Source organism: Cnephaeus nilssonii (assembly GCF_951640355.1).
Source record: "Cnephaeus nilssonii genome assembly, chromosome: 15".
NCBI classification, from domain to species: domain Eukaryota; kingdom Metazoa; phylum Chordata; class Mammalia; order Chiroptera; family Vespertilionidae; genus Cnephaeus; species Cnephaeus nilssonii.
In genome coordinates, this window is record NC_137086.1 from 43,578,521 (window position 1) to 43,606,318 (window position 27,798).

At 37.0% G+C, this 27,798-nt stretch overlaps 1 protein-coding gene across 4 annotated transcripts in view; it reads right to left on the reverse strand.

Moving 5' to 3' along the window:
• Positions 1-27,798, reverse strand: part of EXOC6B (exocyst complex component 6B) — a 516,821-nt gene that overhangs the window by 153,798 nt on the left and 335,225 nt on the right. For all 4 annotated transcript variants that reach the window (XM_079791731.1, XM_079791730.1, XM_079791732.1 and 1 more), the window contains one exon: positions 4,798-4,939. In XM_079791731.1, coding sequence (XP_079647857.1) covers positions 4,798-4,939 — 142 coding nt within the window. The remainder of the gene's footprint in view (positions 1-4,797; positions 4,940-27,798) is intronic.

Sequence of the window (27,798 nt, forward strand, 5' to 3'; positions counted from 1 at the left end):
ATGTGCCCTGACCAGGAATAGAACCGTGACATTCTGGTTCATAGGTTGATGCTCAACCACTGAGCAGCACCAGCCAGGCAAATGCAGTATCTTAATAAGGAAGTGCCAAGATTCTAGAAAAAGATGTGGGAAAGGAGATACTGTTTTTGACATCTTTTTTTTTTTAAGGTATTATATGTGTACATAGCTTACCATTGCCCCCCCCACTCCCATACATGCCCTCACCCCCCAGAGTTTTGTGTCCATTGGTTATGCTTAAATGCATGCATACAAGTCCTTCGGTTGATCTCTTATCTCCCCCACCTCTCCCTAACCTTCCTGCTGTAATTTGACCTTCTGTTTGATGCTTTACTGTCTCTGTATCTATCTTTTTGTTCAACAGCTTATAATTTTCTTTATTATCCATAGATGAGTGAGATCATGTGGTATTTTTCTTTCATGGACTGGCTTATTTCACTTAGCATGATGTTCTTCAATTCCATCCAGGTTGCTGCAAATAGTAGGAATTCCTTCTTTTTTATGGTAGCACTAGAAGCCCGGTGCACGAAATTCGTGCACGGCGGGGGGTTGTCCCTCAACCCAGCCTGTACCCTCTCCAATCTGGGACTCCTGGAGGGATGTCCGACTGCCCGTTTAGGCCCGATCCCACCAGGATCGGGCCTAAACGGGCAGTCGGACATCCCTCTCACAATCCAGGACTGCTGGCTCCCAACTGCTTGCCTGCCTGCCTTCCTGATTGCCCCTAACCGCTTCTGCCTGCCAGCCTGATCACCCCCTAACCACTCCGCTGCCAGCCTGGTTGATGCTTAACTGCTCCCCTGCCAGCCTGTTTGCCCCCAACTTCCCTCCTCTGCCAGCCTGGTCACCCCTAACTGCCCTCTCCTGCATGGTTGATCACCTCCAACTGCCCTCCCTTACAAGCCTGGTCCCTCTCAACTGCCCTCCCTTGCAGGCCAGGTGCCTCCCAACTGCCCTCCCCTGCTGGCCATCTTGTAGTGGCCATCTTGTGTCCACATGGGGGCAGGATCTTTGACCACATGGGGACAACTATATTGTGTGTTGCAGTGATGATCAATCTGTATATTACTCTTTTATTAGATAAGATAGAGGCCTGGTGCACAGGTGGGGGCCAGCTGGTTTGCCCTGAAGGGTGTCCCGGATCAGGGTGGGGTTCTCTTGGGGCGTGGGGCGGCCTGAGCGAGGGGCCTGTGGTGGTTTGCAGGCGGGCCACGCCCCCTGGCAACCTAAGCGGAGGCCCTGGTATCTGGGATTTATTTTCCTTCTACAATTGAAACTTTGTAGCCTGGAGCGGAGCCAAGCCTGCTGTTCCCTCCGGGGCGGCAGCCATTTCTGTGGCAGTTAATTCACCTTCTACAATTGAAACTTTATAGCCTTAAGCGGGTGAGCCCGGCCAGGGTGTGCTTTAAAGCTTTGCTTCCCCTGTTGCCGCCGGCAACCCTGGCCTGCTCTCTCAAGCTCCATTCTGTTGCCATTTGTTTGAATTTGTTTACCTTCTATAATTGAAACTTTGTAGCTTGAGTGGAGGCTTAGGCCTGCAACAGCTATGGAAAGCTTGGCTTGCTCTGTTACCTGGGAAACCTTGCTCTCTGTGGCTGTAGCCATCTTGGTTTGGGTTAATTTGCATACTCGCCCTGATTGGCTGGTGGGCGTGGCTTGGCTGGTGGGCGTGGCTTATGTAGCGGAGTGATGGTTAATTTGCATATTACCATTTTATTAGAGAAGATAGTATTCCATTGTGTAGATGTACCACAGTTTTCTAATCCAGTCATCTGCTGACGGGCACCTAGGCTGTTTCCAAATCTTTGCTATTGTAAATTGTGCTGCTATGAACATAGGGGTGCATATATCCTTTCTTATTGGTGTTTCCAGTTTCTAAGGATATATTCCTAGGAGTGGGATTACTGGGTCAAATGGGAATTCCATTTTCAGTTTTTTGAGGAAAATCCATACTGTTCTCCACAGTGGCTGCACCAATCTACATTCCCACCAGCAGTGCACGAGGGTTCCTTTTTCTCCGCATCCTCACCAACACTTGTCATTTGTTGATTTGTTGATGATAGCCATTCTGACCAGTGTGAGATGGTACCGCATTGTCGTTTTGATTTGCATCTCTCAGATAATTAGTGACTTTGAGCATGTTTTCATGTGTCTCTTGGCCTTTCTTCTGTCTTCTGTGGAAAAGATTCTATTTAGGTCCACTGCCCATTTTTTTATTGGATCATTTATCTTCCTTTTATTAAGTTGTATAAGCTGCCTGTAGATGTTGGAGATTAAACCTTTATCAGTGATAACATTTGCAAATATGTTCTCCCATACAGTGGGATTTCTTGTTGTTTTGTTGATAATTGTTGTTGACATCTTTAAACAATATAATTGCACTGTAGATCTGTAGTGCAGACCTTTGGTAACAAATTTTCTGAATGATATTTTTTCAAGATAAAGAGTTTTAGATAGGCTTTTATTTTCTTTCAGTACTTTAAAGATCTTCTAGTGCCTTGTAGTTTGCACTGTTTTTGATAAGAAGTAAGCAGTAATTCTTATTATTGGTCTCCATTATGTAATGTATCTTTTCTTTTTTGTCTACTTTTAGGATTTTCTTTTTTATCATTTTTTTTTCTTTCTCTTCTTATTTTTTTGTTTGTTTGTTAGAAATCTTGCTGTAATGTACCCTGGGTGTGACTTTGTGTTTTTCATGCTAAAGATTTGTTGAGTCAGTAGATTAAGACTTTTTACCAAACCTACAATCATGCATTATGTCCATCTTTTTCTTTAAATTATTGAATATATTTCTATTCAGATTCCTAAAAGGCCTGTCTGCTATTTTCAACATTTGTGTTCTCAATGGGTCTATTTTTATTCTCTGTTTTTTATTGTTATGGATCACACTTTCCTGCTTTGCATGTCAAATTATAGCCTTTTATTGCTGTGAAATTGTGGCTACTATGTGGTTGACAGTCTGAATTTTTGTGTGTGTTTGTTTCTGTTCAAAGACTGTTGAGTTTCGGTTTGGCAGGCAGTTATTTTATTGGCAGATTATCTCTACCTTGTTGAGTGTTGTTATTAGGCTTTGTTATGGTGGATCAAGATTAGCTCTTATTCTAGAGCTTGAGTAGTACTCTTAAGGTCTAACCTTCTGATGTTCAGCTGGTCTCTCTACTCTGGTGGGTCAGAATTCTAGCGTCTCCTAGCACTCTCTAACCTCTGGCATTCCTATTGAGCTAGCAGTTCCTCAGTAGCTATTCTCTGCCAAACCTCAGAAAGTTTTACCCTGCACATAGCAACTTAGTTTTTGACCAAAGACTCACAGGCTCTCTAATGCACATTTCTGGAGCTACTTCTCTAAACAATTCCCTGTTCTCTAGTCCCTTGCCACACAAATCCCAGCTGCATCACCAGCCCTATCCACCAATTTCCATTTATCTGTGTAAAGCACTGCCTTATATTTGGGACCTACTTTCATGTGTTGCTGTTTGGATAGTGCCCAAGGCAGAAAATGAGAGTGAATGACAAGTTTACCTTGTGCACCTCCCCTCTCTACAGGATCACAGCCTTGTGCTGTCTGCTGTCCAATGCACGAAGAGTTGCTTCATACATTTTATCCAGTTTTACAGTTGTTTATCCAAGAAGGGTGACTTTGGTACCTGTTACTTTGGCTGGAACTGGAAGTCTTAATTAATTAATTAATTTAAAATAACATAGTCAATAAATAAAACCTTAATTTTCAGTCATCAAAGTTAACCAAGGAAAAACAATAAGTAGTAAAAATAAAAGGATGTGGCAGAAGTATTAGCATACTCAGAGAATTTTCCACTATTTTAATTTTCTTAGAATTAGAAAAATCATTTTGAATCATATCATTTCGGTTCATTTTCATTTTTCACTGACAGAGCAATGAATATCACAACACTCTTCGTTCCTTCCTAACCAAAGCTTTATTTTGTGTTCAACACAAAGTGAATGATTCATGATGAGTCACCTGTGCCAATGATGATGCTCCCCTTTCACCTTGACAGATACTCAAACTCCCAGCCTCCCTTAGTGATGGAGGTGGCCATACAACTGTATTCTGACCAATGAGACACAGAGGTAGGTTTGTTAGGTGTCCCCTTTTATTTTCTTGGGAAAAGGAATAAGTGAGACAGGCCTCTTTTTCCTGTCTCTTCTAAATATAACATAGAGGAGGAAAAGTCCACACTCTCAGTATGAGAGAGGAGAAGGGACAAAAGAGCCTGGGTCCTTGGTGACAGCACTGAGCAACTAAATGAATTCAGTAACTCACTGACTCTGAGAAAAAAGAAAACATATTTGTTTAAACCACTCTGTCAAAGGTTTTGTTTCTACCTGTACTAGAAAGCATTTCTGACTTATAAATACAGCATTTGTCCTTTAAACTAAGGGTTTGCAAATATGATGTAAAAATAGCTTAAAAATAAAACATAAAGAGGAAATGGCTGGGAACTGCCTTCTCTTAAAGAGTGAACTAATCAGGTTTTCTTTGGTGTCCATTAAATGCATGTCTGCCTTATATCCCCCCTCTAGACTGCAAACTCCCATGTAGCCAGGGATCTTCTGTGTTCCACATATGGGACTAAGCACTTTTGGATGCTCGAGTTAGCTTTCTGATAGACTCTATTTCTAGACATCTATAAGTTATTTCTGTTATCTAGGTATTCTTTGACATCATCAGGAACAAAGACACAACAGATTTAAATTTCTTTTTATAGAAGTGAGTATGCAGGCAAAATAAGCAAGCAAAAGGATGGTTCACTGTCTTACGTTCACATTCTCTGACATCCAAGTTGAACTGCTGTAATGCTCCCAAGGTGAGCTGCCTTACTTCAGCTTCCAGCAAAAGTTGCATCAAGGATGTGGCTAAATGCTTGCAAGCTGACATACACGCTGTTTGAGCCACCTTTCCCTGGAATACAAGAATGTAAATCATAATTTTAATGGATTAAAGTAAAATTGTAACAAAATTAAAACCATTTATTTTTCCATTAGGAATGTCTTTGTTTTCTTCATCACAATACCCTTAACATTCAAATAATACTGGAATTAATAGCACCTGATGGCAATCATCTTAAATACTAGCATCATCGTGACCAGTCATGTAGCTATGACACTATGTTAAAATTCAGAAAGCCCAGCTATTTATTCAGGAAGCACTTTTTTTTTCTAAATCAACAACAGATAAACGATATTCAAAATCTTAATTAAACCAAGAAGTAATTTTTCAACACAGGAAAAAATTTCAAACAATCCCTTCTGTATCAATCACCGTTCTTAAAAAAAACAAAATAAAAAGCAAGGTGAAAGAAACCATCAACAAAACAAGAAAGCCCACTGCATGGGAAAACATATTTGCCAATGTTATCTCCAATAAGGGTTTAATGCCAAAATGTATAGGGAACTCATACTACTTAACAAAAGGAAGATAAACAATCCAATCAAAAAATGGGCAAAGGACCAAAATAGACATTTTTCAAAAGAAGACATACAGAAGGTTGAGAGACATTATGAAAACATGCTCAAAGTCACTAATCATTCGAGAGATACAAATCAAAACAACAATGAGCTCCCAACTCACACCTGTCATTGGAATGAAGACTGGTGCAGCCACTGTGGAAAACAGTATGGAGTTTCCTCAAAAAATTAAAAATGGAACTTCCATTTGACCCAGTAATTCCACTTCTAGGAATATATCACAAGAAACACCAATCAGAAAGGATATATGCACCCCTATGGTCATAGCAGCATAATTTACAATAGCTAAGATTTGGAAACAGCCTTAAGTTCCTATCAGCAGATGAGTGGATTAGAAAATTGTGGTACATCTACACAATGGAATACTATGCTGCTGTAAAAAATAAGGAATTCTTACCATTTGCAACAGCATGGGTGGAACTGGATAGCATTATGCTAAGTGAAATAAGCCAGTCAAAGAAAGATATATATCCCATGATCTCACTGATTTGTGGGATACAATGAACAATATAAAATGAGAAACCAAAATAGAACCAGAGTCATAGAAGCATCGAAGAAACTGTCCAACCAATGAGGGAAGGCAAAGATGAGGAGGTAAGAGATCAACCAAAGGACTTGTATGCATGCATATGAGCAAAACCAATGGACACAGATGGGGGGGGGGGGCGGGGTGAGGGCATGTGCTGGGGGGATGGGGACAGCCAGGGAGAGGTTAATAGGGGGAAAAGGAGACTTATGTAATACTTTAAACAATAAAGAATTTAAACTTAAAAAATGTGGGCCCTGGCCAGATAGCTCAGTTGGTTAAAACATCATCCTGATACAAGGTTGTGGTTCAATCTCCAGTCAGAGCACATACAAAATCAACCAACAAATGCATAAATAAGTGGAACAACAAATTGATATTTCTCTCTTTCTCTCTCTCTCTTTCTTATTCCCCCTTCTTCTTCTCTCTCTAAAATCAATTAATAAAAAGGTTTATTGAAAGAAATAATTAAAAGGATGAATTTTGTTTTCTTAAAAAATGAACACTGAGGTTTATGAACATAAATTATAAGCTACTTTTTTAAATATGACATTGAAAATATCTTACTATCTTCTTTAAAGTATTCAAACACTTTATATTTAGTGAATGGCATCTTAGTCTCAGGTCTAGGTCATACCTCATAGAAAATATATCCATTTTTTCCAGACATATATCCATTTTTTCCTGTTATTTATCTGTTACTTACCATCAATATCTAGTTTGAAAACCAGGATGATATGTATCTTTAAAAATTATGGAGTAATTCAGCCATATGGAAAGATATATAAAATTACAAGATGAATACTCATGTGTCCATTAAACATACAAATATAGTTTAGCCCCTACGTGACCTCCTTAATCATTTTCCTCCCTCTCCCCACAGGTGACCATTACTGGTGTTAGGCATACCATTTGTATTTTAAAAATACTATTAAGATAAGTATACATATAACACAAATAATATACTGTATTATTTTACATATTTTAAAACTTTCCATAATCATATATGGCACGTCCTTTTGCAACGTGATTTTTTTGGTCCAATATTGTAATGTAAAGTTTTTTTTCAGTGTAATGCATGTGGTTGTAGTTTATTCCTTTAATTATTTTACAGTATACCATAATGTATTTGTCCATTCTTCTGATTTTGGAGATTTAGTTTGTTCCTACTATAAACTAGGTAGGTCATAGAGTAATGTACATCGAGTAAGAATTCATAAAAATTCCAGATTCTCACTAGGGAGTCCTTTTACATGTTTTTTCCATATGTTTCAATGGGCCAGGGAGTACCCAATTCTCTTTTACAAAAAGGGAGATATCATGCATTATTTCTTATACAAAGATACAACTGAGCACAACTAAAACAAATGTGTAGAAATCTTACAAACTCTTTCAAAGAATTATAGAAAGCTCAATGTGCATTACTTTCAATTACTATGTACATCATAGTACTACATGCAAGGGCGTAGAGGTGAAAACTCAGAGAAAGCATCATCAATATCATTCACATCTTCTCCACCATCAGAGAGGCTGCTTCCATTTGCTGAGCATTGAGTATGTGCCAAATGTTTTGAAAATATTTTCTCATATAGTTCTCACAAAAACCCCATGAGGTATTTAATACTCAATTTGCAGATAAGGACAGAGAAATAGAGATTATTTGACTATATCTTCTTAGTGGTGGAGCTAAGATGTGAATCCAGCCCTGTCAGACTTTCCAAAAAGACTCTTAACAATCATTTGATCCTGCCTCCCAGTAAAGGGGTTTGTGGTAGTGTCTGTTGCTCTGAGACCTGGGGTAAGGAAATGGAGAGGACAAGAAGATAAAAACCACACAAATCTGAAAGGCCAGGGTACTGAGTGAGAGTTTTTTCTCATCTAAGGAAGCATCAAAAGAATGTTCAGTTCACAGTAGGGGTTTAAAATGGACCCCCACCACAGCTCTCTGTCAACCTACAGGGATCAGATCCTGAGTCCCAGATGAACAAGGATTTTATCTAACTGACTACAAATAGCCAAGGCCCAATTTCTCCTTCTCTGGATAATCTAGCAGGTTTCAAAAAACACGGAAGGAGAGCCAGGAACTATTCTGTGAAAGAGAGCTGTCCTTCACACCAACTTTCTCTTTTGCTTTTGCTTCCTAAGTAACACTCCTCTGCTCACATTTCGCTGTGTCAAATTTTCTCTTCCTCTAGAGGTGTATGTAGTTTGAAGGCATGAAAGCCAAAGAGCTGATGGTGTGGCTTTCAGTCTGAGTCTGAAAGCCCGAGAACCAGGAGCACCAAGTGCAGGACACTGCTTGCTATTCCCCACGTATAACTGACGCTCTGTCAAAATTTCTCCCCTTGGTTTCTCTTTCTGCATTTAGGTTGTTGGTTTCAACTGAATAGTCTTTTAAATTTTCCAGTCTTATTTTCTAAAGTGGCTAATTTTTGCTGCTAATCCAATTCAGCATGTTTTTCATTTCTGATACTTTTGTTTTTAGAAGTTCCATTTTATTTATTTCTTTAAATCTTCACCCGAGGATATTTTCTGCAGAGAGAGACAGAAAGAAACATCGACATGCAAGAGACACATTGATTGGGTGCCTCCTGCCCATGCCCCAACTGGGGCCTTGGATCAAACCTGCAACCCAGGTATGTGTCCTTGACTGGAATCAAACCTACGACCCTTTGGTGGGTGGGCCGATGCTCCAACCACTGGGCTGCATCAGCCAGAGCTGATTAATTTTTTATAACTTCTACTTCTTCCCTTAAATTTATATGTACCTTTAAATCTTGAACCTATTGTGTATGTGTGGGGTATGTGAGCATTTTTAAAGCATTTACCTGCTAATTCTGTCACCTATGTCACTTGGGTAACTTTTTTATGGACTGATTATATTCCTTGTTATGGATCACATTGTCCTGTTTCTTGTCACATCTAGTAAATTTTTAACACTAAATACTGTTGCTGAATGTCTCTATTTTGTTGAATTTCTTTAAAGAAAGTTGATTTTTGTTATGGCAAACAGCTCAGTTTCTTTTGCAATTTTAAAGTTTGTAGGTCTACTCTTTTTTAAAATTTATTTATTGATTAAGGTATTACATATGTGTCCTTATTCCCCCATTACCCCCCCCCCCAACCCCCGCTCATGCCCTCACCTCCCTGTTGTCTGTGTCAATTGGTTATGCAGGTCTACTCTTTTATGGAGGGATTAGAATAATCTATTCTCTATGGTTACTTTAGTCCTACTACAAATGTAGCTTTAGACCAACTACTAGCTATTCTTTTGGTGGTTCTACTAAATGCTTCAGGAATTTAGTAGGGTCTTTCCCTTCTTACAGGTTAGATTTTTAACATCTCCCTGCCTGTGTGACTTCTGGCAAATGTGCTCAGCTTCTGTACCCTAGCATTTATTTTTTTGCCTGATATCATGAATTTTTCCTACACATGAACAACTTAGTATTCAGCCAAAGCCTCAAGGGATCCCAATGCAGATATCTGGTGCTATTCTTCAAATTACCTTCCTCATCTCAAAACTATTTCCTTACAAAGATCAGCAACTTATTCCCTAAGCTTCAATCTTTGTCTTCTTCCTTTTTTAAAAATATATTTTTATAGACTTCAGAGAGGAAGGGAGAGGGAGACAGAGATAGAAACATCAATGATGAGAGAGAATCATTGATCGGCTGCTTATTGCATGCCCCCTACTGGGGATTGAGCCCACAATCCAGGCATGTGCCCTTGATTAGGATCGAACCCGGGACCCTTCAATCCACAGGTCAATGCTCTATCCACTGAGCCAAATCAGCTAGGGCCAATCTTTGTCTTCTTAACTCAACAATACTCTCCTGATGTCCTTGGGTTACTTTGGGTACTCTCCCTGTACCACAGTTTGCAAAGTACCTGTAGGAAAATTGCTGGGGCAATGTTTCATGTGTTTCCCTTCTTTCAGAGATCACTGTCCTGCACTGCCTGCTATCCAGTATCTGAAAAAGTTATTCCACTTATTTTGTCTGGCATTTCAAGTATTTACGGTCAAGAGTGTCTGGTACCAATTATTGCAACGTGGTCAGCAGAGAGCATCTCACCTTTATTTTGGAAAGGTATTTTTTGCTGGGTGCTGAATTGTATATTGACAGTTTTCTCTTACTTTGGGATTTTAAAAGTTTCATTCTATTGTCCTCTGGCCTCCATTGTTTCCATGAGAAATCAGCCATCATTCTTATTGTTTTGCCTTGAATGTGTTCAAACTAGAAAAAACTATAATAACCATTTAAGGAAATTCTCCCCGGTCAATAATTTTACATGCCCTCATCTTAATTTCCATTATCAGTTTGGCCAACATTGTGCATTATTTTTAAAAATGCATACATATATGTGTCTTTCTAACTAAAATTCAGAATAAAGGATAAAGGATATAGCCAACTAACTAGTATATTATAAGACAACGCCATCACAGCAGATACCATAACTTGTATGTTCTAGTTCCATAGACCAAAACAGTGTCAGAAAAAATAAATAAATAAATAAATAAATAAATAAATAAATAAATAAATAAATAAAGGTATACGGAGAAATTCAGGTATGTGGTTAAATAAAAACCAACATACATAGTAAATATAATTCCCCAGACCACTTTAACCTTTGTCTTGGTTTCATCATCTGTAAAATATATTGTTATAACGGCTAAGTAGAAATAATTCCTATGTAGCATTTCCTACCTTACAATTCCACAGTGACCTGGTTTACATTAAGTACTCAGTAAATGTCTTATTAGTATATTCCTAAGGTCCAGAATATGAAAAACTATTAAAAAACATTGCATATATTTGCTTAAAATGTAAGTACTTTATGAGTGCATAATATCTGCTAACCATTTATCCCTTTTCTAGTCTTATGATTTTCTTTTACACCAAAAAATTCTGTCATGCAAAAAAGTAGGAAGTGTACTTCCTGTTCTAAAACAAATCAAGTAGAATATGCAATTAAGTGCTAAATTGAGCAGAATAAACTCTAAGCACTATATGATTTTAGAAGAAAAGGTTATGAGGCCAAAATAGTCAGGGAAGGCTTCACAAAAAATGGCAGAACTTCATTACATATTGACAACAACATCATGGAAATAATTTTAAGTGGCTTATAATTTGAGGTAATATAAAGTCTCTACAAATAATAACAATCACTACTACACAAACTGCCATAGAATAAGACCTCATAATGAGAAATAAAAACTATTCCTTTCTCTTTCCTCAGTTCCTATTGAGGTTAAAGGTTAACTTCATCAAGTTATCTCATTAACACAGAAATGTCTTTGAAGGTATTCAGTTTTTGCCATGCTGGACATTTCATCAGACTACAACCAAGATGCCAAATAATCAGATTCAAATATTAATAAGCAAAAGGTCACGATGAAGTAATTTCCAAAGTTCTACTAGTTCCTGTTTTTTTTTGTTTGTTTGTTTGTTTTTTACCTTATCCAATTCCCTCTCCCTTTCTCCAGCCCTCTCTTACTACATAAATTATAGTCACTGGCTTAGTTTCAAGATATACCCACTAAACTGTAATTCCAGTTGAAGTGCATTTTAAGTGGAGGCCTCCCAGATGCTGGATCCCAATCCAAGGGTGAGCTGTAGAGGTATAAAGTTAAAATAAAAAGGGAGGAAATCAGCTAAAATCTATACCCAATTTTGATATTTAACTACTATTTAAAAAGGGGTAAATAGGAAAAATAAAAATAAACCCTCTCTTACCCTCTCTTTCAAACTTTCCAATAAGTTATTTAATAATGTGACAAAGCAGAACATATTAAAATATTAACCAAAGCTTCCAGGAAAACCTCTATAATCTCAATTGTTTATTCAAGACCTTTACAAACCTCATAAAAAATTAAATGGGCTTGGAGAAAACACACCATAGCCATAGGAGAGAGTTTACAAAATACAATGGTACAGACGCCTGCCTGTCTGTCAGCTAGTCGCTTTTAACTTCCACATATAACATATTACTCCGTTCCAAACTGGTCAATACCCTAAATAAGAGCATTTCTCCTCCCAAACACCTCATTAGCCTGAGTTTCTTTTTTGCTGTTTTTGAGCTAACGTATCCTGTAGGTGCTTTGGTTCATTATTTGCTGCCAAAACAAATGCTTCATTTCAGAATATTTAAAACCTTAGGTTTCTCTGAGCGAAATAATTTAAGATCTTCATTACAAGTGTCTGATTAGCCCTTTAATTAATCTCGCTATGGAAGAACGGTGAGATTCATAAACCCTAATGTCCATTTTATGGAAAATAGTAGTGAAAACAAGATGAGACAGAGTGGAAGAGACACGTAGAGAAAGAGCAAGGATTTGGTTCATATTAACTTAGGTTCAAATCCAGGCCCTATCACTTATGTGACCTTTATGAAAGTTGTTTAATATTGGTCTCAGCTTTCTTATCAGTGAAATGAAGATAATGTCATCAACACTGTAGAAATTGTAGAGTTAATGAGATAATATAATAAAGAACCTTATACAGTATCTGGCAATAGTAGGGGCTCAATGAATGTTTTTAGATACTTTATTATAAAATATTCCTCTCTTTTTGAGTAGTACTGCCTATAGTTCAAGGAAATTTTTTAATGAAAATTTATCTACATTCCAGGCAGAATTGAATATTCCACATTTCTTAAAAAATGCTTATAGAAACATTCAATATGCAAATTTTAATGTGAGCTGAACTCAACTTCCATACACCTAGAAATCTACTCTGAGTGAATCATGTTGCAGGAAATTGAGCACAAAATATGAATATTTCAGTCAGTCTCAGTCTGTGAGGACAAATAACCTTAAACCATTTAGATTTCAAGAAAACGTGGCATATTTTCCCCGTCCCCATCTTTTCCCTTCTGAACGTCGTACAGCGGCCGTGAAAGAGGAAAGTTTTCATCATAGTGAATTTGTGTGAAAGCACCAAAGTATGTTAACAATTAGAGAAGAGGAAACCTGAAAGACTGTCTTGTTAATTAAGGAACTTGTTATCAAAGAACTCATTAAAAGGTAATGAAACCAAATGGCTATTAAAAAAAATACCCTTTGAATAAAGGTTGTCTGGCTAACAGCCCCGCGATATAGCCTTTTACAAACATTCCCAATAGTAAAGACCCCCAAAAAGATGAAAAGCCACACTAATGCTAAAACCAATATTGATGAAGCCAGAGATAAAATTATCCTAAGTAGAAGACAGAAGCTGAATTAAGAAAAACCATCCTAGAATTCAGAATATGGGACATCAAACAAGAAAGTTCTCTACCATTTACGCCCTGTCCTCAGAGACCCTGGGCACTGTGTAGGAGACAGAAAGGCAGCTCTTCCTCTCTATACTTTGCTACCCTAACTTCTAAGTTAGAATAAGATTCTCCCTTTTTCCTAGTGATTTCCTCACCTACTTTCTGCCATCTAACTTCTTCTTTATCTAAACAGAACCTGCAAATCTTAAAAATGTGAGATAAAATTATGGTTGGAAAGAAACTGGTGGAATATAATAAAATCTTAGAGGTGTCGGCCCTTGAGCAAAGTCAGGAAAAGAATGGAATGATCTCTGTAACAAGGCATGCTAGAAATTGACCATTTACACTGACTATACAAGTTCAGAACATTTTCAGACACTGGTGATAGAAAAAGATGCCACCTCCACTGAAAAACATATTTACAGAATATGTTACTTACCTAATTCATTATCCATGATCCCCTCTACCTTAATAAATTATCTTTGACCAGATAAAAAGTTAGAATATTTACATTTTGTCATGCAAGGAAGGCAAATGATTTGAAAGTAGAAATTTCTGCAGAAGCCCTTTTGCCTGGTCCTTCCTTCTTGTAGCTGTCAAAGTTATGTGATGGCTAGAATTCTAGCCGCTATCATGTAATCTTGAGGAAAAGGACAAAAGAATAACGTTCCTGAGCCTCTGAGCTAATATCGTTTCTGCAGTTATTATGTGAGAAAATACACTCTTAGGTATTCACGTTACTGAGGCTGGTTAGCTATTATTGATAACAGATAACGGAATTAAAGCCAGCAGAATAAGATGAGAGATGTATACATCATTACACACCTAAACAGCTTGGACAAACAATAAGACTGCCATAAAATGGGGCAGAGAAAAGATGAAAGGTTGTCTACCCATATTGTTTTTTTTTACAAGTACACAGCCTACGTAGGTCCCCCATATCTGAGGTCAAGTAAGGAGGGAAGTAAAATGCTAGCACATGACACAATAAAAAACAAAGGGAAGACTACAGCACCTGTGATAACTAATTTCATGTGTCAACTTGACCGGGTCAATGGATGCCCAGATATTTACTCAGACTTTATACTGGGTGTGTCTGAGAGTATTTTTGGATGAGATTAATACTTAAATCAGTAAACTGAGTAAAGCAGATTCCTTTCCCTAACGTAGATGGGCCCCATGCAGTAAGTTGAAGGCCTAACTAGTACAAAAAGACTGGCCCTCCTTAAGAAGGAACTCTTCATGCCTAACTGCCTGAAGGCAGATACCAGTCATTTCCAGCCTTTAGAGCTGAAGTGAAATATGGCTCTTATTGGGCCTTGACCTTTCAGAGCAGAACTTACACCAACTTCCTTGGGCTCCAGCTAGCTGACTACAGATCTTGGGACTCCTCAGCTTCCATAATTCCGTGAGTAAATTCCATATATATATATACATATCACACAGACACACATATATATACATTGTTGGTTCTGTTTCTCTAGAGAATCCTGACCAATAAGTATCCAAAAGACTCAAAGTATTTTCAAGCCTCAGAAATATTTTTATTAATAGATCAAAAGGAAATTTTAAATAAAGTCTTTGGTATCACCATCTAGAGTATAAAATAAACTGTTCTCAATAAAAGAGAGACATAATAAGGAGAAAAGAGTGTGAAGTGAAATGATAGCATGATAAATCAAAAACTCAACAGTAAAATTAAAGAGATATGGATAAGATAAAAAGAATTATAAGAAAACCAAACATAGATGATCTAAATTAATCCACATGAGAGGGAGTAAGTGCAGGACTTAGCTATGGAAAACTTCCCCAAGTTGCGTAGAAAACAAACATGAGACATTCTCCCAGAACTTAGAAAACCAGCCTGAAGCTGAAAATTATGATAAAGTAACCAGTTTAATACAGAAGATAAAGTTAACATCAGGTTAAATGATGTTTGCAAAGTGGAGCCAAGAAAATAAATGAAGCACCAAGAATAATCAATATATCAGAGAAAGAAAATTACAAAAAGGTACAAGTATTCAGGCAGAAAAATTAGGTCAATAACCAAAGAACAAAATCAGATTTCTCTACTGCAATACTAAAAACTAGATGACAATGGAACATGTACAGAGTATTGAAGGGGAAAAAAGTGACAATTTTTTTTTTAAATCAAGCAAAATGGTAAAAAGAAAACATTTAATACATAAGAAAGGCCTCATAAAATCTGAAACAAATATCTTTACTTGAAGATATGCATAGTGAAAGCCATGATCTGTCATGGAAACTAATTAAAAATGAGATCAGGTTAATAATTGTCTTAAACTAAATGGAAATATCAGTATTTACTGTTGAAAAGAGACATATAACATGGAAAATAATGCTGTAATAATAGTAATACTCTTGATCTAAAATACTGAAATATTTTAAAATATAGGAGAGGAAGAGGTAAAATAAAAATGTGTGATAAACCACATATTAAATGTTACAAATAAATGTTTTATACTTAATTTCAAAGCTTAGAGAATTATAAGTTGAAAAACATTTTGAAAAAAATGAAAGGACTTATGTTCAAAATTCTAAGGATGTGCAAAGCTAAAAATATAAGATGCATTAAAACAAAAGAAATGAAAAAGAGATATAATGAAACAAAATAACATAACCAAGTCAACAGCACAATAATTGTAAATTACCCTATTAAAAGACAAAGGGGAGACTAAAAACTGAGGAAGCTGACAAATAAAATAATAAATAAAACCATAAAAGGAAAAACGTAAAGGTAAGGTGACCTGACATCCCGCTTTTGGCGGGACAGCCCCGATTTTTAACAAGTTGTCCCGTGTCCCGCGGCGTTTACAAAACGTCCCGATTTTTGGAAACAATGCACGACAAGCCAGGGAACGGCGGGAGAACGGGAAGGGAATATACGGTTTTCGGCGGCCATGTGGCTATTTAGCCAGGATATTATTTTTGTTAATTTTATAATGTTAAACTTTAATAATAACAAATAATTGTTGAGAACTGATTATCAAGAACTGCTTATCAAAGTTCACATTGTTGATCAGTTGTTAGAATTCGACCACCATTGTTTGGACTTAATGAACAATGGCATTTTTTGGGATTGGCAAGACGAAAACATTTTGTAACTGTCCCTCAGACTATACACATTGTACTGCGTGCTAGTAAGCTAGTTAAACAAGTGATGTCATTACAAATCAGCTATTCAGATAATTTAGGTAAGCTATTTATTTATTTATTTCATCAATACATAAATTTTCTTGAATTTAGCAGACAGTATTCATATTATTTATATTTTATAGTGGTGGCAAAAAGTCTAGCGCCGGCCTTGAAAGTGACACTTACGACTTACGTTATGGCAAATTCAGAGGAAAAATAATACAAGTTAGTATTGTTATTATTTAGAAAGAAATATAGGATTAAAATAATTTTTAAAATATAGTTACTTTATAACAATCAAATTAATTTAATTTATAAACTAACAATAAAATATGTTCATGTAATTATGTACCTACTTACTGTGTTTTTAAGCAATATGTATATAATAATTTATAATATAATTTTAAATTATTTTTTTTAGATTTTTAACATAATGAGTAAGAAAAGAGGATGCAAATTCAACAATGATCTAAGAAGTGAATTTCCTTTTATTAAAAAAACAAACAAAAGCGATTACAATATAGACCAAATTTTTAGTCAAGAACACCCCCCCCCCCCCCCCCCCGGGCCGAAACCGGTTTGGCTCAGTGGATAGAGCATCGGCCTGCGGACTCAAGGGTCCCAGGTTTGATTCCGATCAAGGGCATGTACCTTGGTTGCAAGGGCATGTACCTTGGTTGCGAGCACATCCCCAGTAGGGGGTGTGCAAGAGGCAGCTGATCGATGTTTCTCTCTCATCGATGTTTCTAACTCTCTATCCCTCTCTCTTCCTCTCTGTAAAAAATCAATAAAATATATTTTTAAAAATAAAATAAAAAAAGAACACCCCCCCCCCCCGCCCCACTCCCCGGTCAATGGTGTCCCGCTTTACCAATGTTAAAATCTGGTCACCTTAGTAAAGGAAGAGGTAATAACATATTAATTGACAGATAAGTTCAAATTCAAGGAAAAAGTTATTAAACAAGAGTCATTTCCTAATGACTAAAATAAAGATCTGACTACTATAAGTTGTAATGCAACATATAACATTGTATAAAAGTACATAAAGAAAAAAATTGCAGAAAAGGGAAAATACCTAAAAAACACAGACAACAAAATAACAGTAAGAGATCCTAACAGAATACATTGAGACTTTGACGGATTGAGCAGCAAAAATTAGGATAATTGAGGTCTAAATAATAATGCAATAATATGAATTTAAAGATATATATTTAACTTTGTACATTATTGGGAGGAAATATGTCTTCTTATCTGTAAATGGGGTAATATCCAGTGAAATCCTAAAAGGACTTCTCAACATTAGTGCTTGAACAAGTGAATATCCATATAGCTAAACATAAATCTCAACTGTTTTGTCACTCTGTTATATAAAAGAATATATCTAAATGGATCATACAGCTAAAGAAAACAAAAAAGTTAAAGTGTTATAAATCTAGAAAAAAAAAGGAGAAAATTTTCTAGAACTTGGAGTAGGTAATTTCTTAGGACACAGTAAAAAGGCAAGGACTCACCTTATATAGCTGAAATAAATCTGGTATCCAGAATATATGAAATAATATAAAACTTAATAAATAAAATAACCCAAGTGACAATATGGGGAAAAGATCTGAACAGGCACTTGACAAAAGAAGACACATGAATAGCCAAAGAGCACATGAAAAGTGCTCAGCATTATTAGGTGTCAAAGAAATGATGAACAAAAAACACAAGCCAACTCCTGTACATACTCATTAGAGTGACTAAAATTAACAAAGAAGATGACAATACCAAATGTTGACAAGAATTTTGAACAACTGAAACTCTAATGCATTGGTTTTACTATATATAATGATACGGCTATTTTCAAAAACCGTTTGTGAGTTCCTTAAAAAGTTAAACATATACATTTATCATTTGACACACATGCAAATTAAAGTAAAATTGAACCCATGGTTTTATTTTAACATCATAAAAATAGGAAAACCAGACATTATAACCTCCCAATTCATTGCAATTTAGAAATACACGCAAATATCTATGAAGTATTTTTGTCAAAATTACATCTACTAACAAACCACCTGTTTAAAGGAAACACAGAGTACAGAGGAACATATTAAATAACATCACAGGGATGTACCATGGGAAACCCTATAAAACAAATAACTGAGTTTTTTAAACAAATGCTGGCAAAGCATTTTAAAAAAAGGTAGAGTACCTATAAACAAAAGACTTAAAGAGCCTTCCACTTCTGCCAAAGGCAATGTAGCTTATATAAAACAAATCTTCCCACCAAGACCCACTATAAAACTTGATAAAATAACAGAAACAAAACAAAAACAGCTGTTTGAAGGCATTAAAGAGCAATCAAGGACACAGAGATTTAAAGAAACAAGAGAGAGAAGCTAAACATTGAGGAGACCTGGAATATCTCCAATGTTTCTTCCCACTGAAGAATTTGCTATTCCCAACATAGGGCATGGAGACTGAGAAGAAAATAGGAGCTTGGCAATCATGTGAAGTCAAAGAATAATAAAGTTCAGCACTCACACCCAGGTCCTGCCCCCATTCCACCCAAAACAGTAGTCAAATTAGGACACAAGATGATTTGGAGGTAGAGTATATTGCAGAGAAAGGAGACTAACATTCATTATATTGTTTGCCTTTGCTGAATCCTAAGCTGTATAGAGGGCATGAAACAGAAACAGCAATCAGGAAGCACCTGCTAAGAGGTGAGAAAACTACGCAGAATCTAAGCAGTCTCATGGAAGTGAACAGAAAGTTAGATATCAAAATTCCCCAATGAGGAAGGGTCCTGGTAAACAGTCTGTCCAGTTTAAGTTGAGATACCAATAGGACTATACCCTTGATTAAATGTAAACCAGAAACAAATCAATTCTTACAAAGTCTTAAATACAGCCTACTTTGGCCCTGGCCGGGTAGCTCAGTTGGTTAGAGTATTGTCCTGATACATCAAGGATGCAGGTTCAATAACTCAATAGGGAACATATAAGAATCAACCAATGAATGCATAAATAAGTGGAACAACAAATAAATGTCTCTCTCTCCTCCCCACCCCCATTTCTCTCCCCCCCACCAAAAAAATTAAATAAAGAGATAGCCTACTTTGCAGGGAGATTGCATGATTCAGAACTTATAAAAATTTTACAGATAATGTTTGCATTTAATGAAAAAATTATCAGAAGTGACAAAAGATGGAAATATATCATGCGGAGGGTGAGAAAAAGCAAGATAAATAGTAGAAAACAAAGCCACACACACACAAAGAACACCTTTGGGTGATTCAGTTATTTCAATTACCATACAAAATAATTTCAGATGTTTAGAAAAATAGATTTAAAAATAGAAACTTTTACTAGAAACCTGAGATCTAAAATAGAAAATCAATAAAATTTCTAAAACCAAAAAACACAACATCTAAAATTAAGAACCCAAATTATGTTTTTAATGATATATTAGATATAACAGAAGAGAGAATTAATACTCTGGAAAAATAGGTCCAAAGGAAATATTCAGACTCAAGCACAGAAAATAAACCAAATGTAAAAGACCAAATCCTCTATAATAAAATGGTAATATGCAAATTAACCATCACTCCGCTACATAAGCCACGTCTACCAGCCAAGCCACGCCCACCAGCCAATCAGGGCGAGTATGCAAATTAACCCCAATCCAAGATGGCTACAGCCACAGAGAGCAAGGTTTCCCAGGTAACAGAGCAAGCCAAGCTTTCCATAGCTGTTGCAGGCCTAAGCCTCCACTCAAGCTACAAAGTTTCAATTATAGAAGGTAAACAAATTCAAACAAATGGCAACAGAATGGAGCTTGAGAGAGCAGGCCAGGGTTGCCCGCGGCAACAGGGGAAGCAAAGCTTTCCGCACACCCTGGCCAGGCTCACCCGCTTAAGACTACAAAGTTTCAATTGTAGAAGGTGAATTAACTGCCACAGAAATGGCTGCCGCCCCAGAGGGAACAGCAGGCTTGGCTCCGCTCCAGGCTACAAAGTTTCAATTGTAGAAGGAAAATAAATTCCAGATACCAGGGCCTCCTCTTGGGTCGCCAGGGTGCGTGGCTGGCCTGCAAACCACCACAGGCCCCTCGCTCAGGCCGCCCCATGCCCCAAGGGTACCCCACCCTGATCTGGGACACCCTTCAGGGCAAACCAGCTGGCCCCCACCCGTGCACCAGGCCTCTATCCTATCTAATAAAAGAGTAATATGCAGATTGATCATCACTGCAACACACAATATAGCTGCCCCCATGTGGTCAAAGATCCTGCCCCCATGTGGACACAAGATGGCCACCACAAGATGGCCAGCAGGGGAGGGCAGTTGGGAGGCACCCGGCCTGCAAGGGAGGGCAGTTATGAGGGACCGGGCCTGCAAGGGAGGGCAGTTGGGAGGGACCAGGCCTGCAAGGGAGGGCAGTTGGGGGTGATCAACCCTGCAGGAGAGGGCAGTTAGGGGTGACCAGGCTGGCAGAGGAGGGAAGTTGGGGGCAAACAGGCTGGCAGGGGGGCAGTTAAGCATCAACCAGGCTGGCAGCGGAGTGGTTAGGGGGTGATCAGGCTGGCAGGCAGAAGCGGTTAGGGGCAATCAGGAAGGCAGGCAGGTGATCAGTTGGGAGCCAGCAGTCCTGGATTGTGAGAGGGATGTCCGACTGCCCGTTTAGGCCCGATCCGGGATCAGGCCTAAACGGGCAGTCGGACATCCCTTGAGGGGTCCCAGATTGGAGAGGGTGCAGGCTGGGCTGAGGGACAACCCCCCACCGTGCACGAATTTCGTGCACCGGGCTTCTAGTAATATTATAAGAAACATATGCAGTAGAGTAAAAAAAAATATATATATATATATATATATTCCTAGGATGAAACAACAGAGAAAGTAAAGAAATGGTTGATGAGATACTGGATGGAAAATTTCCAAAGCTAACAAAGTCCAAAATATAAGAAGCTCTATGAATGCCAATTAAAGTAAATAAGAATCCTACTGCTAGGAACATTTTAGTACAAATGCAGAAAACTTAAAAGAAAAATACAAAAATAACTAGAGAAAAAATTTATAGCAACACCAATACTGACAACTGACTTTTCAATAGTAATGACAGATGCAAGAAGATAATTAGATTACAACTTTATTTTTTTATTGCTTTTCTCTTTTTTTCTTTATCTTTATTGTTGAAAGTATTATAGATGTTCCTCTTTTTTGACCCACATTGCCCCCCTCCACCCGGTTCCTGCCCTGCCTCAGGTCTTCACCACCCTACTGTCTGTGTCCATGGGCAATGCATATATTCATATAAATTCTTTGGTTAATCTCCCCCTCCCACACACTGCCCCACCCTACTTCCTTCTGAGATTCTTCAGTCTGTTCCATGTTTCCCTGTGTCTGGCTCTACTTTACTCCTCAGTTTTATTTTGTTCATTAGATTCCACATAAAAGTGAGATCATGTGATATTTGTCTTTCTCTGACTGGCTTATAGAGATTTTAATAATAATAATAATGGGAATCCCCTAGGCAGAACAAAAATAATGCCCAGATGGCAGCAGGATAATACAAAAAGAAAGGAAAATGAGGATGTTCCATAGATTGTAAAAAATAGTAATAATAAAGTTTAAGAGATTTGAAAGAAATGTAAAATTAACATATATGACAGCAGTAGCACAAAAGGCAGAAGGAAGATAATAGAGTTAGAGTAGTACAAGTTTTTTTGCACTATTAAGGAACAAGTGAAATTACTTATTCATAGCACATGTAAATCATTTTAAATGCATGCTCTGGTTTCTTAAGAAACAACTATAAATAATAAATTAATGTGACAAGCTAATATAGGAGAAAAATGAAATAAAGAATTAAATCAAAAGAAGGCAAATAACTGAATTTTTAAAAGACAAGAAAATAGAAGATAAAAAGTAAGACAATAGATTTAAATAGAAACACTACAGTAATTGCATTGGTGTATGTAGAATAAACAGTAGAATTAAAGAAAAAAATTCAAGCTAGTTTTAAAAAATACATAATTATATGCTACTTTAAAGAGATGCACCTTCAAATAAGGACACAGCGATGGGAAAAGACAAACTATTTTAATATCAAAAGAAAGTTTGTGTGCCTTAACAAACATTAGAAAAAGATTTTTAAGGTGTAAAATATCCTTAGAGATACAGGTTAATATAATGGAAAGACATAATAAATCTAAATCTGTCTATAATTAACAAGCTTCAAAAATATTAAACAAAAATAACACAATTAAAAGTAGACTAATCCAAATAAATCAGAATATCAAATATGTTATAAATGTCACAATGAATAAGCTTAACCTAACTGACATATATAAAATAATGCAGCACTTAACAACTTCAGAATATACGTGTTGTTGTTTTTTTTAAATATATTTTATTGATCTTTTACAGAGAGGAAGAGAGAGGGATAGAGAGCCAGAAACATCGATGAGAGAGAAGCATCGATCAGCCGCCTCCCGCACACCCCCCACCGGGGATGTGCCCGCAACCAAGGCACATGCCCTTGACCGGAATCGAACCTGGGACCCTCCAGTCCGCAGGCCGATGCTCCATCCACCGAGCCAAACCGGTTTTGGCCAGAATATACGTGTTTTTAAAGTTTTCATGTAAGTCATGGACATGGAATAAGTCCCTACAGAACTGACAGTATTAAAATTCAATACAGAGTTTGGTCTCTAGCCATAGTGGAATTAAGATAAAAATGAATTTTTTAAAAAGACACAAGAAACCCTCCTCATCAAAAAACTTTTTTTAAATCACTGTACTTCTAAATAAACTATTGACCAAGAATCAAATCACGATGTAAACTAAAAAGTACTTTGAGCTGAACCAGGCTAAAAATATAATGCATTAAAATTTTGGACTATAGCTAAAGATATAAGATTTATAGCCATAAACATAGTATATTTAAAAAGTGAAAAGGCTGAAAGTCGATTATCCAAGTATCCAACTCAAAAAAGCTAAGGGAAAAAAAAGAAAATTGCATTTAAAAATTTATAAATAGGAAATAATGAAAATAAAAGCAAAGTAAATGAAATGTAAAAGGTATACAAGTAAACTGACAAAATAACACGTTGGTTTTGAAAGCATAAATAAAGTTACAAACAACTAATAAGAAATAATTTTTTAAATTTTTAAAGCAAAGTATAAATAATATCAGGAGGATTGAAAAACACTACATCACTATAAATACTATTAACATTAAAAAGAAAAGTGTATTACTAACAAAAATACACCAATAAAATTAAAAGTAGATGAATTGGACAAATAATGCAACTTAGGAAAAGTGAAACGCAAAAAATAGGCAGAAGGAAGATAAGAGAGTTAGAGTAATACAAGGTTTTTTTTTGCACTATTAAGGAACAAGTGAAATTACTTATTCATAGCACATGTAAATCACTTTACAACCTGAAAGTATAAAATACAGTGATGCTAAAAACTTTCCCCACAAAGCAAACTTTCTCTGAAAGCAAAGGCCCAGATGGCTTCAATGGATCTTCCAACATTTAGAAAATAAATAACAACAATATTACACAAACACTTCCAAAAATAAAACATTTCCAATTTGTTCTATGAGGCAGAATCACTGTTATACTAAAATCTGATAAGGACATGACAGGAAAGAAACATAGGCAAACCTCTCACATGAATACAGAAATAAAACACTATACAAGATATTAGCAAATGAAATCCAGTTTAATATAAAAACTCATCACAATCAGGTTTATTCCAGTAATGCAAGAGACATTCATTGTAATTCAACATATTAACAGAACAAAAGGGAAAAATAATTTTTTTCAATAAATGTAAGAAAAGAATGCGAAGAATAACTCAGGAGAAAAACTATTCATAATCTGGAGATACAGGGGCAATTTTTTAATCTGATAAGAATATCTACCAAAACCAACCAACCAACCAAAAGCAGCAAAAACATAGGAACTATTATAATAAGGGTCAACTATTTAAAGACACTATTATAGACCCTGGCTGGTGTGCTCAGAGGTTAGAGCGATGGCGGGGGTGGGCGCACCAAAGGGTCCCGGGTATGACTCCTGGTCAACGGCACATATCTGGGTTACACCTTGCACCCCAGTCTTGGTCAGAGTGCATGCCAACAAATCTCTTTCTCTCTCTCTCTCTCTCCCTCTCTCTCTCTCTCTCCCTCCCTCTCTCTCTCTCTCTCTCTCTCTCTCTCTCTCTCTCTCTCTCTCTCTCTCTCTCTCTCTCTCTCCGCCTTCCCTCCAGGCTTGCAGTGAGCCTGGACATCAGCCCAAAGTGAAAACTTTTTACTGTCTTCCTTTAGGAGCATCTTTCCTCGGCTATACATGTGACCTTCTACACCCTCCCTCCCCCTTAAACAGGTGCTTTTGAGTGTCCTAATTTCCCAAAAAGTCTACCTCAGCTTTTCCTCCTGGACTTTTGATGGCCTATTGTATGTCGTCACTGTTATTTTTTACTCTAGTCACCTGACAATTGTTAGTTCACCTTACATCATTTTTGAAACGTGCTCACCACTTTTCTAGTCTGAGTGCTAGGTCTGACTAAACAGATGAGTCCCTGGCATGAAGTAGCCCTTAGACGGGTTAACAAAGACATACACAATGCTTTTTGTATGAAATATGCCCTGATCCTTCTGGAGGAAGTGAACAGGGTCCCACACAAGAAACACGAGCTACTGCTGGCTCAGGACTGCCAGCGTGCTGGCGCTGGAGTGGAGCAGGGGCAACCACACAGATTCTGTACCGTTTTTATTTATTTATTTATTTATTTTTTAAATATATTTTATTGATTTTTTACAGAGAGGAAGGGAGAGGGATAGAGAGCTAGAAACATCGATGAGAGAGAATCATCGACCAGCTGCCTCCTGCACACCCCCTACCAGGGATGTGCCCGCAGCCAATGTACATGCCCTTGACCGGAATCGAACCTGGGACCTTTCAGTCCGCAGACCGACGCTCTATCCATTGAGCCAAACCGGTTTCGGCTGTTTTTAGATTTTCTTTTCCTTGAGTCAGCACTCGTTTGGTCAGTGTGGTTGTGGAGGGATGAGCCTCCACCATTTTGCTGACACCACTCTCAAGAGACTACTCTTCTTGATTCAAGCAGCCATGCCACAAACAATGTCACAGATCAGGATTTCCCAAACTAGCTTCAGAGACAGGTTCACAGCTTTTTATGGGACTTTTAAACAATTGGACTTTCATTTTTTTGTGATTGATTAAAAACAAAAATTAAGTGTGGTCTGTTTTATCTGAATGCTTACTTTTTATAACTGAAAACCACTATGTGCTTTCAGAGTTTGAAATTGTCCTTGTGGTCATGATTAGGCTGGTATCAAGGGAACATTTTTGCCACGAGCAAAAGGCTACATGTGAACCTTTATGCATTTGTACAAAGTAAAAGTCAAAATAATTTACCACACAGTAAAAAAAAAAAAAAGACAGTTTCACAATAGGTTAAAAGTGGCAGAAAATTTGAAAGATCATATGATACATGTCAACTTTGGAAATTCTGCATTGGTAATTAGTACTATTTATGTTTGGTGTAGCAATTTAGCAAAATAACAACATTCATCTCGTGTTATTCATTTTAATGTTATTCAATGTAAAATTTTATATTTACTGGTATAAGAAATATATGTATAAGGTATTTATGTTTACACACATATAGGAACACTACAAAAAAAATAGGGAAAATTTAGAAGACCAAGGAATTTTAGCTCCGAGCTGACATCGTCAGAGAAATTATGGACTAAATACCATGGTATTTTTAAGTTACTAAACTGAACTTGAAGGAAAGAAAAATCTTTAGGTGCTAGAAATGAAAAGGAAACTGAAAGCCAACAGAGTAGGCTCTTGAGCTTATTTTGATCAGATGTCAGAAGGACATGAGGCCAGAATTACTAAACAGCTACATACTGAATTAATATCATCACAGGGATAGGTCTCAGGTTTTGCAAAAGGAATGGGCCTATAAGCTAGTCTCCTGCTGTCTTAGTCCACTCGGGCTCCTACATGAAAGTACCATAAAATGAGTGGCTTATAAACATCAGAAATTTGTGCCAGCATGATTGGTTTTTGGCAATAGCTCTCTGTCAGATCCCAGGCCCCCAACTTCTCACTATATCCTTACGTGGTGGAAAGAAAGCAAGCTAGCTCTTTGCCTCTTCTTATAAGGACACCGATCCCATTCATAAAGGCTCCATCCTCATGACCTATATACTTCCCAAAGGCCCAACCTCCCAATACCATCACATTGGAGATTAGATTTCAAAGTATGAATTTTAGGGGGGCACAAATATTCATTCATATCTGCATACTTCTGAAACCTCAAAAGGTCCAGTGAAAAGAAACTAGATTAAAGTGAAAAGGGATCAATGAAAAGGGATCAGATTCAAGTGACATGGAATCTTTGTGTTAGCTGTGCACTTAGTGTTGGGGAAAAAATGGTCTCCTATAAGAAATCAAAATCCCAGTGCTGGTGTGCTGTCAGAATTATAACCCCGTGTAGCACAGGAATCCCTAAGCTAAAAGAGAAAAAAATGGTCAGGAATCATTGAAACCCCTGAGACAACCAGGAAAAACAAATGTCAAAGAACTCAATAAAAACACTTTCGTTATCTAAGAAACATCATTTCCCATGGAAAACAACACTTCTTGAAGGTAAGCTCACAATCAAAAATTTGAAAGTGGCCTGGCTGCCGTGGCTCAGTGATTGAGTGTTGACCTATGAATCAGGAAGTCACAGTTCGATTCATGGTCAGGGCATATCACCCGGGTTGCGGGTTGATGCCCAGTCTGGGGCGTGCAGGGGAAAGCCAATCAATGATTCTCTCTCATCACTGATGTTTCTATCTCGCTCTCCCTCTCTGTTCCTCTCTAAAATCAATAAAAATATTTTTTTAAATTTAAAACTAAGTGAAAAAATTGATTTTTCATGAGGTAGAGTCTAATGAGCAACAAAAAAGCAAAAAGTATAACAGATCTGAGATAAAAAGAACTTTTTGAAAGTTAAAATAAAATACATGTTTAATATGATAAACAACATAAAAGGAATTTAAATCATTACAAAATAACAGAACACTATGAAACAGACAAATATGAAAAAGAATCAAACAGAATTTCTAGAAAAATACTGTCACTGAAATGTAAAATTCAACAGATTATATAAACAATAGATTGGACTAGAAGACAGATCTGAGGAATTACCCAGAATATAAATCATAGATGTAAAAATATTAAAATCTTCTAAGTAACAAGAAAGAAAAGACAAATTGCCTACAAAGGAGCAATAAATAAGACTGACAGCAACAAGAAGCTAGAAGACAATGAAATAATA